Below are 14,051 nucleotides of genomic sequence, written 5' to 3'. Positions count from 1 at the left end.
GTCTTAGTTTTAGTCATCATAGCTTAGTTTTTATTTAGTTTTCGTCAGTGAAAAAAGGTAGTCGACGAAAATCTTTCGTCATACTTTTAGTCGACGAACTCAACACTGCTGCACGGCACGCAGTACGTTCCAAACAAACAAATTGAATACATCTGCTTACTACCGTGTTTATGATGTCTCGTCTAGTACACTAATGTCTCTCTCTACCACATCCCAACTGCCTCATTTCCCATCGGCGGGAGACCTTTGATGTGCACTGGTCGGGTACTAGGCTACACTTTTAATACAAACCAAGCCATATAAAATCTGGGGGAAAACACTGGGAAAATCTTAGCGTCTTAATCCTTTTGTTATTGCGTCTAAATCCCAGAGTTCAATTTCACAGCGAACTCCGGGTGGCAAAACGCTGAAGGAAGGGGAAGTGTACGAGGCTAATAAACTTGTCCAACCTGTAGAACACAAACGGGGCGGCTTCCCTCAGGTGCTCTCTGGAAAACAAATCCAATCTCTCCCGTAATTAGCCTCGAGCGAGTCGGCTGCCTGGAACCTCGCTGCGGAAAACAGATCGGTTCCATTGAGATGCCGTGGCGTGTGAAGTTAACAGACTCATTCACATTGATAATGAGACATGTCCCCACTTGATCGTAGCAGGTTGAAGGGGGAAAAAAATTGAGGCGGCGGAATAAATCTTTAACCCATTAAGGGCCTGAGGTTCCGATTCTACAAAATGTCTTCTAAATCCTAACAGTTTTTTGAACAAAACCTATGTTGCTATGTCAGTGGTTTTCAAACTTTTTAATGTCAAGGACCCCAAAATGATAATGTATTTGGCCGCGGACCCCCATCTCAAAATATTTTGTTCCAGGGACCCCCAGAAGCAAAGATTTGAGTTACAAATGTTCGCTTTAAAAATATATATATTCAAAGATTTGCACAAATTATCTCGATTTTTCAAAAATAGCAGATCTACAAGCTCGTAGCGCGGCACTCGGTGCCGCGCTATGAGCTTGTAGATCTACTATTTTTGAATAGCCAAAGTGTAAAATAATGCTTTTTAGCTCAAATCTAAAAATGACACAGATGCGTCCCAGGTCTTAATGGGTTAAACGGCTCTTGTTTTTTTTACATTTTATTATACTGTAGCCACTATCTGGCACTGCCCCATATAGCATAATGAATTATAGCATAATGGTCCTCAGGAGGGGGAGTGGATGGGGTTAAAGTTAACCCTCACCTGCCCTGCCCTGTCGGCATTCATAAACAAATATAGGTTAGTGGGAAGGTTACTTCTTGCCGTTGCTGAGGTGAAGCTAACTTGTCGTATTGGCTAGCTGTGCACCTACTTCCCCTGTATCACTGCACAGCAGATGGAGGCCAGATGAGGCTTTGGACACAGCAGATAATTAGCCTGCAACCACGCCTATAGCCACTGTGTACCCTGCACGCTACCGAATGACATCATCAGTACTCCTCCGACTCCTATGTGTGTGTGTGTGTGTGTGTCCGGTGAAATCATTTAAAACAGCCATTCACGCTCACATACTGACTTGCAGTGGTGGAAAGTAACTAAGTACATTTACTTAAGTACTGTACTTAAGTACAATTTTGAGGTATTTGTACTTTACTTGAGTATTTCCAATACTTTAACTTCTACTCCACTACATCTCAGAGGCAAATATTGTACTTTTACTCCACTACATTTACTTGAAAACTTTAGTTACTAGTTAATTTTCAGATATAAATTATGAATGGTAATTATGAAATAGGTATAAACCTATTTTATACCTAGGCTATTTGAAAATAGCAGATCTACAAGCTCACAACGCGTCGCATCGCGACCCGTTGTGAGCTTGTAGATCGGCTATTTTCAAATATTTAGTACTTTTACTTTTGGTACTTTAAGTACATTTTGATGCCAATCCTTTTGTACTTTTACTTAAGTACATTTTTAATTCTGGACTTTTACTTGTAACAGAGTATTTTTATATTGCAGTATTGGTATTTTTACTTAAGTAAAGAATTGGAGTACTTTTTCCACCACTGCTGACTTGTGTGAAAGACACTTCAACCACAGGCGGCAACAGAAACTCCAAGGCCATGACAGGTACACTCTCTGAGGAACGCTAGTCCTTCTACAACCTGACGGCAATACAAAGCTATTAATATTTTACCCAGGCAGCATATCTCACACTGTTGTGCTTGGAAATGATCTTTCTCTTGTCTCATTGTTCTCAACATACTCGAGCCTATAGCCTATCTGTGAAATCGGTATTGTTTACTCAACTCGGGTCGCTTGGGAAATTCTGGGTGTGTATTTACTCACAGCCTGGGCCGCAGTAACAGCCTGTATTATTACCAGATTTAATAACTACTTTACGCGCTACTGCGGTTTGGATAATACACACCTTCTATCGCTCACAGAATAATATTGTCATGTAGCGGGCTTTCCCCTTGAGGCTAACATATTCAATGGACGAAACACCTTGCAGATGGATTACATAAGTATTATCAGACCTAAATAACATTATTCATCCTCGTCCCTCTCAGGAAATCACACATCCAGACCGAGTCATCCATCCTCATTAAGAATCTCGTAATGGGGAGCTAACCCCGTCCACCCGGGGGCCAGCAGGGCGGCTGTGGGGGTAATTAAGGTAATTAGCTCAGGATATCAATATCATCAACCATCTCTAGGTTGAAGAGAGGGAACGTGAGCTTATCTAAAAGGTAGAGCTAAATCATAAAATCTATCTAAAAAGAAAAACCCACATTCAGGTCACATTAGGCAAAACGTGATGAGGTTTTTTCCCTCCCTGCTATTTCCGAGGCCGTTATTCCATTCTTGAAGCGGTTGTTGATGTTTCAGACCGAGCCGCCGGGGGCCATGTTGGTTCCGTGTGTGTTGTGACTGACGGATCAAAGCGCCGGGGGGGCTTTTTTTGTCCGCACCGTTATCAGCAGGAAGAGGAGGGAGTTGCGGTTCTATCTACAAAGAAACAACTAACACAGTTTTGATGTACAGTACAGGCTACACACACACGCACACACTGTTGTTTTGATAGGTATACAGTGTAGAGTGACAGGAGACACAGAGAGAGAAGGGGAGTAACATATGGTCCGGCCGGCCGGCCAGGCCGAGAAGCGAACGGGGGGGACTCGCTCGCTGTCAGGCACCAGGGCCCATATGATATGTGCCCTTAAACATTCGGCTACCGGGTCGCCACACGAGTACACACTTACCAAAGTGACAGCACTCCGCATGATGAAAGAAAGAGAAAGAGAGAGACGAAGACGGAGAGAGGAAGAGAGAGAAAGGTGACAAAACAAAGACTGACAGATCAGACAGAAAGACCTGTAGAGAGAGAGAAAGAGCCGTATTTCACAGACTGGGCTGAAGCTGCCCGGTTTAACAGCAGCGGAGAAGCAGCTCCTGTTACCCCACTCACACCATCAATCACACCATTGTGCATTTTCATCACTCAAAATCAATCAGATCATGGCCTGACCGCACACCAATACGCACATACTGTAGATGCACACAGATATAAACACACACACACACACACACATACACACACACATACACTTGTTTGTAGGTGGCGGAGGGCTTGAAAGAAAAGGCAGTAATCGGGTTAAATCTCTCAGCACTCCCCTCAGCAGCATCTGGCTAATCCAATCACCTTACAGTAAACACCTCACATGTACTAGGTTGCCCCGGTAACCCAGTCCTGGCCCTTCAGTACTGTGATCTACTGCCCCCTCTCCACACACACACACACACACACACACACACACACACACACACACACACACACACACACACACACACACACACACACACACACACACACACACACACACACACACACACACACACACACACACACACACACACACACACACACTTCTGTAGGGACAAGATGAGTTAACGTCACCCTCAGGAGAAGGTGCTGGCTTCCTTTGACATAGAAGAGCATTGATCGTTATCTCACTATGAAGTGGTCTAATTGGCCAAGAAAACAAGAAATGCCTGATAAATGATGGCCATAAAACATTGATAAGCCTCGATATCACAGAACAAATACATTAACCGCTGACAAAACGTCCCTTTCTTCGATAAATGGCAAATTGCGCTTGCTCAGTGCGATGCAGACACACCCCAAGATGATAATTATCAGCCTCTCTCACACCGAGCCGCGGCCGACGCTACACACATGTGCAGACATGGAGATGTTAGCATAATACAGTGCCTAACCCTGAGACTAGCAGTATGACTCACACACCAGCCCATGGAGCTGGAGTGCTGTTCCATTACAGTCTCACACACACACACACACACACACACACACACACACACACACACACACACACACACACACACACACACACACACACACACACACACACACACACACACACACACACACACACACACACACACACACACACACACACACACACACACACACACACACACACACACACACACGATGGAGTGCACATTCTGCTACATTCCCCTTTCCCATCATGCTTTGTGTGTGATTGATGAGTGATTGCTGTGGCGAGGGTTGCAGCACTCTCTCCCGTCTGCCATATGTTCCTGCCACAAGGGGAGATACAGAAGGCAGCAAGGGGCTAATGCAGGCATACAGAGCCATGTTCTGGTAGCACCCCCACTTCAACCACCGTCTGAAACACGCCGACGACATTCACACCAAAATCCCAGTCGAAACTTTTCAAATGTGAACGGGTTTCCTTTCTGGAGCACAACTGTGAAGTGTACCTGTGCTCATCGATGCATAAAAGACAAGAGTAAAATCCCTTAACCCATTAAGACCTGAAGCCGATTCTACAAATGTCTTCTAAATCCCAACAGTTTTCTGAAAAACGTATGTTTCTATATCAGTGGTGCTCAAACTTTTTCATGCCAAGGACCCCCAAAATTATGTATTTGGTGGCGGACCCCAATCTCAAAATATGTTGTTCCAGGGACCCCCCAGAATCAAAGATTTGAGTAAAAAAAACGTCGCTTTAAAAATGTATATATTCAAAGATCTGCACACATTTTCAAGTAAAAAAAAAAAATAGCAGATCTACAAGCTCGTAGCGCGGCACTCGGTGCCGCGCTACGAGCTTGTATATCTGCTATTTTTGAATAGCCAAAGTGTAAAATAATACTTTTTAGCTCAAATCAAAAACATTCACAGGTGCGTTCCAGGTCTTAATGGGTTAATTATTTTACTATAGATTTGCATCTACTACATGATTTCATTACCTGTAGGGGCAGGCGTGTGCATGTGCGCGTGCGTGCGTGCGTGTGCGTGTGTGTGTGCGGGTGCGTAAATAGTAGTCACTTACTCATGGTGAGTGGCCGGAGGTGGGGGACAGGGCGGGGCCCAGCCAGGGAGGGGTTTTGGACAGGTGAGGTTATTCTCCACTGGGTCTCTCCTAGAGGCACTCATGACCTGCACAGGAAACCAGATTCAAGTTTGTGGTCAATTACAATACAAATCCAAAACATCAAACACAGAGGGGTAACATGACGATTTCCAAGAGATCCACTCAAAAGATGACAAAAAGATTGGGCTGTTGCACCCAAAATAAATGCTTTAAGTTTTATTCCGTTTTACCCGCCACTTAATTGTTTTTCGTTATGTTTGGAAAGGCACAATACAAATGTAATTATAAAAACATTGACTCCATGCATTGGTTACAAAAATAGGTAGACTTGAAAGATTACTATTACTCTACATTATTGTAGATGCCAGATTAGATCTTCCACTCAGAAATGGACAGATAGTGTTTTGGAATGAAACCAGCAATGTTTCATATCAGGGCACACATGGGTGGATAGGAACAGCATCTCATTTCACAGAATTCACACTGCAGTCTCACTGAATAATAGACTCATGCAATACAGAACGCAACACTGAGAAGAAGGTGAGAATACATCAAACGCACACACACACACGTCTGAAATTTCTTTATTAGGAATAAAACCCTTGAGATGAACCATCTAGTTTTCAAGGGGGTCCGCAAATTACAAAATACACTTCATTCATTAAGACAAAATATTTTTTACAGACAATTCTAACAACATCAACCAGACAAAACCAGCAAAACAGAAAACACAACAACAACTACAGCAATATCAACAGTACATGTAGAAAGCACGTATATGAATCATTGCGTCATAGATCTGTTATAAAAAGACATGAACTGGTAATCTCAAGGTGAGACAGCACAGTTTTAAACAATTGAACAATAGATAGATGTTATTGAACGAATATAAACAGATTGTTCCTGTCAGAAGGAGCTTTAAACTTTTTTTTGGCAACTGAATTAGATAAGTAAATCTGTAGGCACAAATAGAAAGAAATACACCCACAGCAACATGCAGAAAGAAACACGTGCAAACATACACTAGCACTAGCACACACATGCACACACTTGATTAAAGACGTGGGCATGGCCATTAAGGTCTTCATTGGGTGTGTAATAACAGGGCAGGCGAGCAAGTGACCGGGCTTGGCAGGTTATGGGCGTGTGTGTTGTGTGCGCGCGTATGCAATTGTCCATCCAAAGGGGCCCGGTCATTGGACTCGATAACGGTAATCTCATGATGATGGTACTCGGGCAGCGCTTCTCAGTGACGCGGTAATAACTGGTAATTTAATCACACTGCAGATGTATGTGGGGGAGGTGGGGCTGTAGTGGGCAATGGGGGGAAATGATGCGAACGAAGTAGAAATTAAGTCCTCCGCGTTCAGTGCGTTGCCATGAACACACACAACCGTCGCAGATGCCAGAGGATCCAATATCCTCAAGGACCGGCGCTCTGGTGAGCAAAACTAGCCCAGGTCAGCAGAATGCTTAACCAGCAGTGGCGACAACAAATAGCTGCACTGTAACAGCATTCTTTGCTGCCTGAAGCTTTATTCATGCATTGCTAGTACCGTATCGACTACCGAGAGGGCTCAAATCAAAAGGAAGATGTTTGTTTCTCTTCCAGGTTACCACCACTATTAGGTACTCAGATTAGATTTTTGATCAGTGGCAGTGTTAAAGGCATATTATGTAACTATATGTTTACATAACAAAAGAAAAAAAAAAAAAACTGGCCGATTTGAAGAAGAAAAAGGGTGGAGATTCTTCTTTGGCCTACTGGGAGTGTGAGTGCAAGGTTAATGCAGGGGTGGGCAACTTTGATGATGGAGAGGGCCACTATATTTCCACACTCACTCCAGAGGGCCACATTGCATATACTGTCGGGCCATTCTATGTCACACAAAAGTAGCAAAAATAGCCGATCTACAAGCTCAAAACGCGTCACAGTGCGACGCGTTTTGAGCTTGTAGATCTGCTAGTTTTGCTATTTTTAAATTGTAATCCTGATTTATTTTTTGCTATTTTGGAATTGGAATCCTGAAATGTTACATTTTTATTTAATTTCAAATGCATTTAGTTATACTTATGTTAACTTTATGAACTTAAATACAAATACATGTAAACAAAGACATGTATTTGTAATAATAATAATACTAGTCATAATTTTTATACTAGTCATTAAGCTACTAATAGACTGAAGTAATTAAAGCGGGTCATGTTTGCATGTTTGGAATTGTAACAGCTGAAATCAATAATATATCACTATTCTGATATTAACCTGCGGGCCCCATTAAGTGAAGGTGGGGGCCGCATGTGGACCCCGGGCCACCAGTTGCCCATGTATGAGCTAATGGAGGAGATGGTCTTAGCTTTAAGGCTGTGACATGGGATTACAGTAGTCCCACCATATGTTCACCTCTGCCCCAAGCCTGGACACCGGCCAATCAGCAAGACTGAAACTGAGAGGCCAAACACGGACAGCCAATCATCACATGTATGGCCAGTTTGCCACTGAGTTAATTGAAATGCTCTCAGGTCATAGGGCCAGATTTTAATTATGGGTGATCTGTCAGAAACGGTCTCGTGAGAGGACATGGATGTATAGGCCCTAAAAAAAAGGTGCCATGTTAAAAGGACCAATGTTCCAGGAGCAGCCAGAATACCAAGTGTCTCTTCTGCTCATTTCCACCACCAAAGTTGTGCTGTAAAAAGTTTAAATTAATTAATTAATGTGAAAACTACAACTCTTACTTCCTGGTTTGTAGCTGCTACCCTCTGCGGCTGTGGCATTGTCCTTGTTCGCTGTGTTGACGGCAAAATACCGATCTTGACCTCAGAATAAAGTAGTCAGGTTGAAGTAAAGATAGACGAAAAACATATGGGTGCGTTGGGCCGATGCTTGCCAGTGAAATGCATCATGGGAAATGTAGGAACACAGAGAAAAGCCAAAAAGCGGAATTTTCTGTCAATATTGAATAGTAAATATTGTTCTTTCTTCTATGGTGACCATCAACAATCAACTGAAATATTCATTAAAGCATTGATAGTGTGCCTTTAAACATGACACGGAACACATCACAGCCATCATGTTGGGGGGGCATCTGTTTGGGTCAGGGGAGCAGTGAGATTCAACAGACACACACACACACACACACACACACACACACACACACACACACACACACACACACACACACACACACACACACACACACACACACACACACACACACACACACACACACACACACACACACACACACACACACACACACACACACACACACACACACACACACACACACACACACACACACACACACACACACACACACACACACACACACACACAGTGTAAAGAAATATGGACTAACGGATTTCTACAGACCCGTTTCGAAGACACTAGTTCAGCGAAAAATGGCTGCGAGTGCAACCGCACCAGTGTGCTAGCATATTGGTGGGTAGGGAGTGAGGGGTGGGTCTTCACTCAGTATAACCCAATCACAAGCCCTGAAAGCATACATTGCCATATCATCATTTTTTTAATTACTAAACACTTATCATGCTTGAATTGACTAACTGGACTGGAATAACATTTAAATTGCAGCTGGAGACAGTAGGGGAATCAAGGGAATTAATGAGAACTGCAGCGTTTTCATTACTTCCCTATGGGCTTCATTTTCAGGACAGAATCCTTGCCACCTGACACGCGTGTCCTCCGAGTCTGGAGTGGACACTGTCCTCTTGGAGTGGACGCTCTCTCAACTGTGGCTCAAAAACAGGTTTTGGCTCATTGAAGCTGTGTAACATAGCAACGGTAACTTAACTGGGGGGGGGGGGGCACCCTTCACAAACACACACAAACACACACACACACACACACACACCTGAGAGTTACTTGTCGGTCCAGCATCTGGTTTGCAGTGTGTGGGCTAGCTGCTCCAAGGCCAGGCAATAAAAAGAGAGCACTGTCCACTGTGCCAAATGGGCATAAGTATCCACTAGAGACTGGTACCACTGTCTGTGTGCCAGCGCTTGACAGGAGTCAAGGAAGGAATGCAAAGTTCCTGTGTTTGCTTGTGATTTCAGTGTGTGTGTGTGTGTGTGTGTGTGTGTGTGTGCGCTAAAGATGCTGTGGGTGGGCTGTGTGAGTGTGCAATGACTTGAATTCTACCACGCTCTATTGAAATCATTAATCAGATTTCACTTGACCTGTACGCACGAGTGCACGCACAGAAAAGCACCAGTTAACATTGCAGATAAAAAAGATAAAGGGCAGAACAACGAGGCCTTTGTCTTGGCTGATGCATGTTGCGTTATTACAGGCTATGTGTGCACAAGTGCAGGAATATGCACCCCTCTCAGTGCCCCTGTATTGAGGACAGTGTGTGTGTGTGTGTGTGTGTGTGTGTGTGTGTGTGTGTGTGTGTGTGTGTGTGTGTGTGTGTGTGTGTGTGTGTGTGTGTGTGTGTGTGTGTTTCGCTCTGAGGGTGCCCCCTCATAGTTAAGTTACCGTTGCTATGTTACAGAGCTTCAATGAGCCACAACCTGTCTTTGAGCCAGAGTTCTTCAGAGAGCATTCTCCACTCCAAGAGGACAGTGGGATAAAGTAAACGCTCTCTCAACTACTCTCTCTTTCCGGAATTGCTGTAGAAGCAGTCTGTTCAGAGAATGTGTGTGTGAGTGAGTGAGTGAGTGAGTGAGTGAGTGAGTGAGTGAGTGAGTGAGTATAACAGTCAAGAGAATGTGAGTGAGAGTTACGTGAGAAAGACTGAAACAGAGGGGAGACGGAGACATAGGAGCCAATGTGTTTGTTGTTGACCCTGACTAACTTACTGGCACTGTAGAGGTATTTCATTGCCATACCGTCTACTACTACCAGATGCCAGGGGGCTGAGACACACTCACCATGCACTGGAGAAGTGCTTTGAAGGATCAGGGTTGCCCCCTAAGAAATATGCAGGTTATCTCTGCTTGACTGAAACTATTGTTGAGAAGGAATGTTTTCATAGTATGCATGCTTAAATACTGTAGTAGATATAGATATATATGGCATTAGGTCAGTAAGATATTAGGCTATCGAACAACACACAGACTTTGAATTGAACACACTACATAAAGCTGCTCTGTAAAAAAGGAAGTGCTCACACTGAGTGACGTCTGATCCTGGAGGCTTGGTGTCCCAGGTATGTTACTATTTCACATCTGAGCTGGTGGAGTAACCAATAGAGTTATAATATATGGAGTAGCCTAACCCAGAGAGAGGGAGAGCTGATCCGCGACAGAAGAAAAGCAACTCAGCACCAACGCAGCCAGCAGCACAGCGGTGATACAAACAATGGTTTCAAACAAGAGCTGATAAGGCGAATAGTTTGACCATGACATACTACAACGTTTACGCCGCTTTTGTCTTTGTGGGCAGAGATAAACACGGGCCAATATTCAGCAGCAATGACTGTCTTCTGTTCCTATTTCAAATTCCAATCTGGCAGGAAACTTTACTCTGCACGGTTAGTGCTACTGTATGTTAATGCACTGGTAGTGGAATCTTGCACTAAAAAGATAACATAGTATATTGGCAGATTACCTTAGCATGGTGAACAACACAAAACTAAGGAAAGCCTTAACAAGGTACAGACTCTCAGTGAACACAGCCTTGCAATACAGACAGACTACCAAGACTACCAAGGGAAGACAGACTATGCACCCACTGCACACAAAATATGGTGGACACAGAGCTACACTTTCTAACCACCTGCCCACTATGCCAAGACATCAGCGACACATACTTCCCACAGATTACATACACCCAAAGTGAGTTTGAAAACTTGACCAACAACGAAAAAGTCTACCATCTACTGGGAGAAATACAACAATGTGCGAACACAGCAGCAAGATTTGTGAACTGTTGCGATAAAAGAAGGTTAGCCAATGGAATACAACCACCCTAAGGACTGCTAACCATTGAGTGTCCTGCACTATCTGTACCGAGTAGACCTCTACAGCAGTGGTTCTCAAACTTTTTCGTCAAGGACCCCCAAATTGACACTTATTAGCCCGCGGACCTCCATTTGAAAAGATATGCCTCAGGGACCCCCATAAGAGAAGATTTTTACGGCTCTAGCAGTGATTCTCAACCATTTTAATTTCAAGGACCCCCAGTTTGACATGCATTAGGCTACGGACCCCCATTTAATGGCATTTCTATCTCTGGGACCCCAATTTATATAGTAAAATCAATGTTAATTTAACTCTGAGAGTGTACAAATGCAACCAACGGGTCCATTTGGTTCCATTTGTACACTCTCAAGAGTTACAGACCCATAAGGGTCCATTTGGTTCCTAACTATCCATCATTTAGCTGGGGACCCCCTGGAACTCCCTCAAGGACCCCTGGGGTCCCCGGACCCCACTTTGAGAACCAATGTTCTACTGCACACATAAACAGAGCCGCTACCTTGCTTTAGACACATTTTAAAATCTTTAAAGGCTTTTCTGTATACTATTTAAATGGTTTTGAGAAAGAAATGCTGCCAATTGTCCCAAATTGACTGCAAAAGATTGCAGCTATTTGTTTCAAAAAGCTTTATTCCCTGTATATAGCATGTATATAACGACGCAATGTGACATAGCTCTGTTTAACACAATGCTGAACTGTATATACTTTAACCATTTTCTTAAACAGTTTTTTTTTTGTTTTAATTATATTTTGACACTTGCTTTGGCAATGTAAACGTATGTTTTCTCTTGCCGATACAGCTCTTTTGAATTGAATTGAATTGTGTTTTCGAACTGTAAAGTCCAGAATACAATAAGCCGCATTATCCCGTAGCGGGATAGGAAGCATTGAGACAGACACTGCTACAAAGGTAACTCTATATCCCTCCTGCGATGCAGACACACGAGGAGGGAGGGAGGGGGGGGGGGGGTACAGACAATCGATGAATCGAACATAGGAAACACAAGAAGCGCCCCCCAGACGCATTTTACGCACGGGCGACTCGTCGTTATGATATCCACCCACTTTAACAGTTAAATAACTGATAATTTACAACTGATATGTCCTTAAGTCAATTACAAGAGATGAGAATTGTTGAAAGCCCCAAAGCAATGTTGCCAGACTTGGTGAGAGAAATACGTAACCCCGGGGGCGACTGACTGTGTTTTGGCATTCATATTTACAAGCAAATTTACTACACAAAAACAAGCCAAAAGTCGCTTATAATAATCGTACATGGCAACACTGACCCAAGGCAGTACGTCAATTGAGTGAAGGGGCGCTCCAGCCAACCGGAGCTGCAGGAGCCACGGCTGCAGCCAATGGGGAGGCCAGGATCGGTGCGTCAACATCGATACTGCTGCGGGAGGGAGGGGAGGCCGCCTGCCTGGGGGTTTGGCTAGGCCTCGGCGAATACAAATAAGCATAAAGTTTTGCAAAAATAAAAACAATTACCGAGTACGTTAAATAAACAACCGCTGCTGTAAACGCACACGCGGCTCGCACACGGGAGCGCGAGCGACCCCGGCGTGTGTGTGTGTGTAAACTTACGTCTCAACGGCACCGCACGGCAATAAGCGTCATTCAAGCCTCCCGCAGTAACGTAACGTTACACTGGCTGATGCACAAAATATCCACCACATCGTCAACTTTCATTCTCATAAATCGGGCGAATGGAAGCAGAAAAAAACCCTCACCTTGGTCTCCAAAGCTCGACGCAACCCGCCTTAATCACATCATCATCGCCGCGGCGGCGGCTCTAGAAAACATCCATTGTAATGTGTCCCCCGTAACGTTAACGTAGCAGCCAGGAAGTCCCTGAGCTTCTGCACTTCTTCTCAAAGTGTACTGTGTGTGTGTGTGTGTGTGTGTGTGTGTGGGAAATAAAGACTGGCTGCAGGACGCTGTGGTGACATGGATCTGATCTGATCTGTCCTGCCGCCCAACGCCAGGTAGAAATGCGCCGCCCGATGGGCTGCTGCTCTCAGCGCCTTCACATCAAGTGCAGTGGTGGAAAAACTAAAGTACTTAAACAAATGTTACTGAAGTAAAAGCCTATCGATACCACAAAAAAACAACTAGACATTTTAAACATTTTCAAAATGTACTTGAGTAAAAGTACAAAAATATTGGTATCAAAATGTACTTAAAGTTGCAAAAGTAACTTTCATTCTAATCTAAACTAATGCCTTTGCCCATTTGAATCAGTCAAATGGATTTAAAAAAAAAAATTCATTTCTTTTTACTGCGCATAATGTAAGGTGTAATTTAGCAATTTACATATTACATTATGCACAATAACAATAAAGAATTGTACAGCCTACTCAAAACATCAAATCATGTTTTTAGATGTATAATATGGAATTTACTGGATTACAATTAAAAGTAGCTTCTTTCTCATTTCTATTATCCAAACTAAACATCAACCTTGTTTGATACTGTCTGTGTTGTTGCCAATCCAACAACTTGTTGGGTAACCATTCCACACACTTCACATAGCATGGATGTTAGTTAGGCTTGCAAACTGTGGTGTAAAGTAACTACCTACATTTACTCAAGTACTGGACTTAAGTACAATTTTGAGGTATTTTTTACTTTACTGGAGTATTTCCAATTTTAAGTACTTTTACTTCTACTCCACTACACCTCAGAGGCAAATATTATA

General features: G+C 43.5%; 1 protein-coding gene across 1 annotated transcript in view; it reads right to left on the bottom strand.

The window, feature by feature from the left end:
- The window catches only part of usp6nl (USP6 N-terminal like), a 71,466-nt gene extending 58,154 nt beyond the window's left edge, over window positions 1-13,312 (bottom strand). Inside the window, exons 1-2 of the mRNA XM_080421550.1 lie at window positions 13,084-13,312; window positions 5,359-5,465 (exon numbers count right to left, since the gene is read on the bottom strand). Coding sequence (XP_080277676.1) covers window positions 5,359-5,362 — 4 coding nt within the window. The 5' untranslated portion in view covers window positions 5,363-5,465; window positions 13,084-13,312. The remainder of the gene's footprint in view (window positions 1-5,358; window positions 5,466-13,083) is intronic.
- Window positions 13,313-14,051: the final 739 nt, after the last annotated feature.

Source organism: Gymnoscopelus braueri, assembly GCF_963280865.1.
Source record: "Gymnoscopelus braueri genome assembly, chromosome: 23".
NCBI lineage: Eukaryota > Metazoa > Chordata > Actinopteri > Myctophiformes > Myctophidae > Gymnoscopelus > Gymnoscopelus braueri.
Note: the sequence above shows the minus strand (reverse complement) of the source record. Positions and strands in the feature narration are given on the sequence as shown.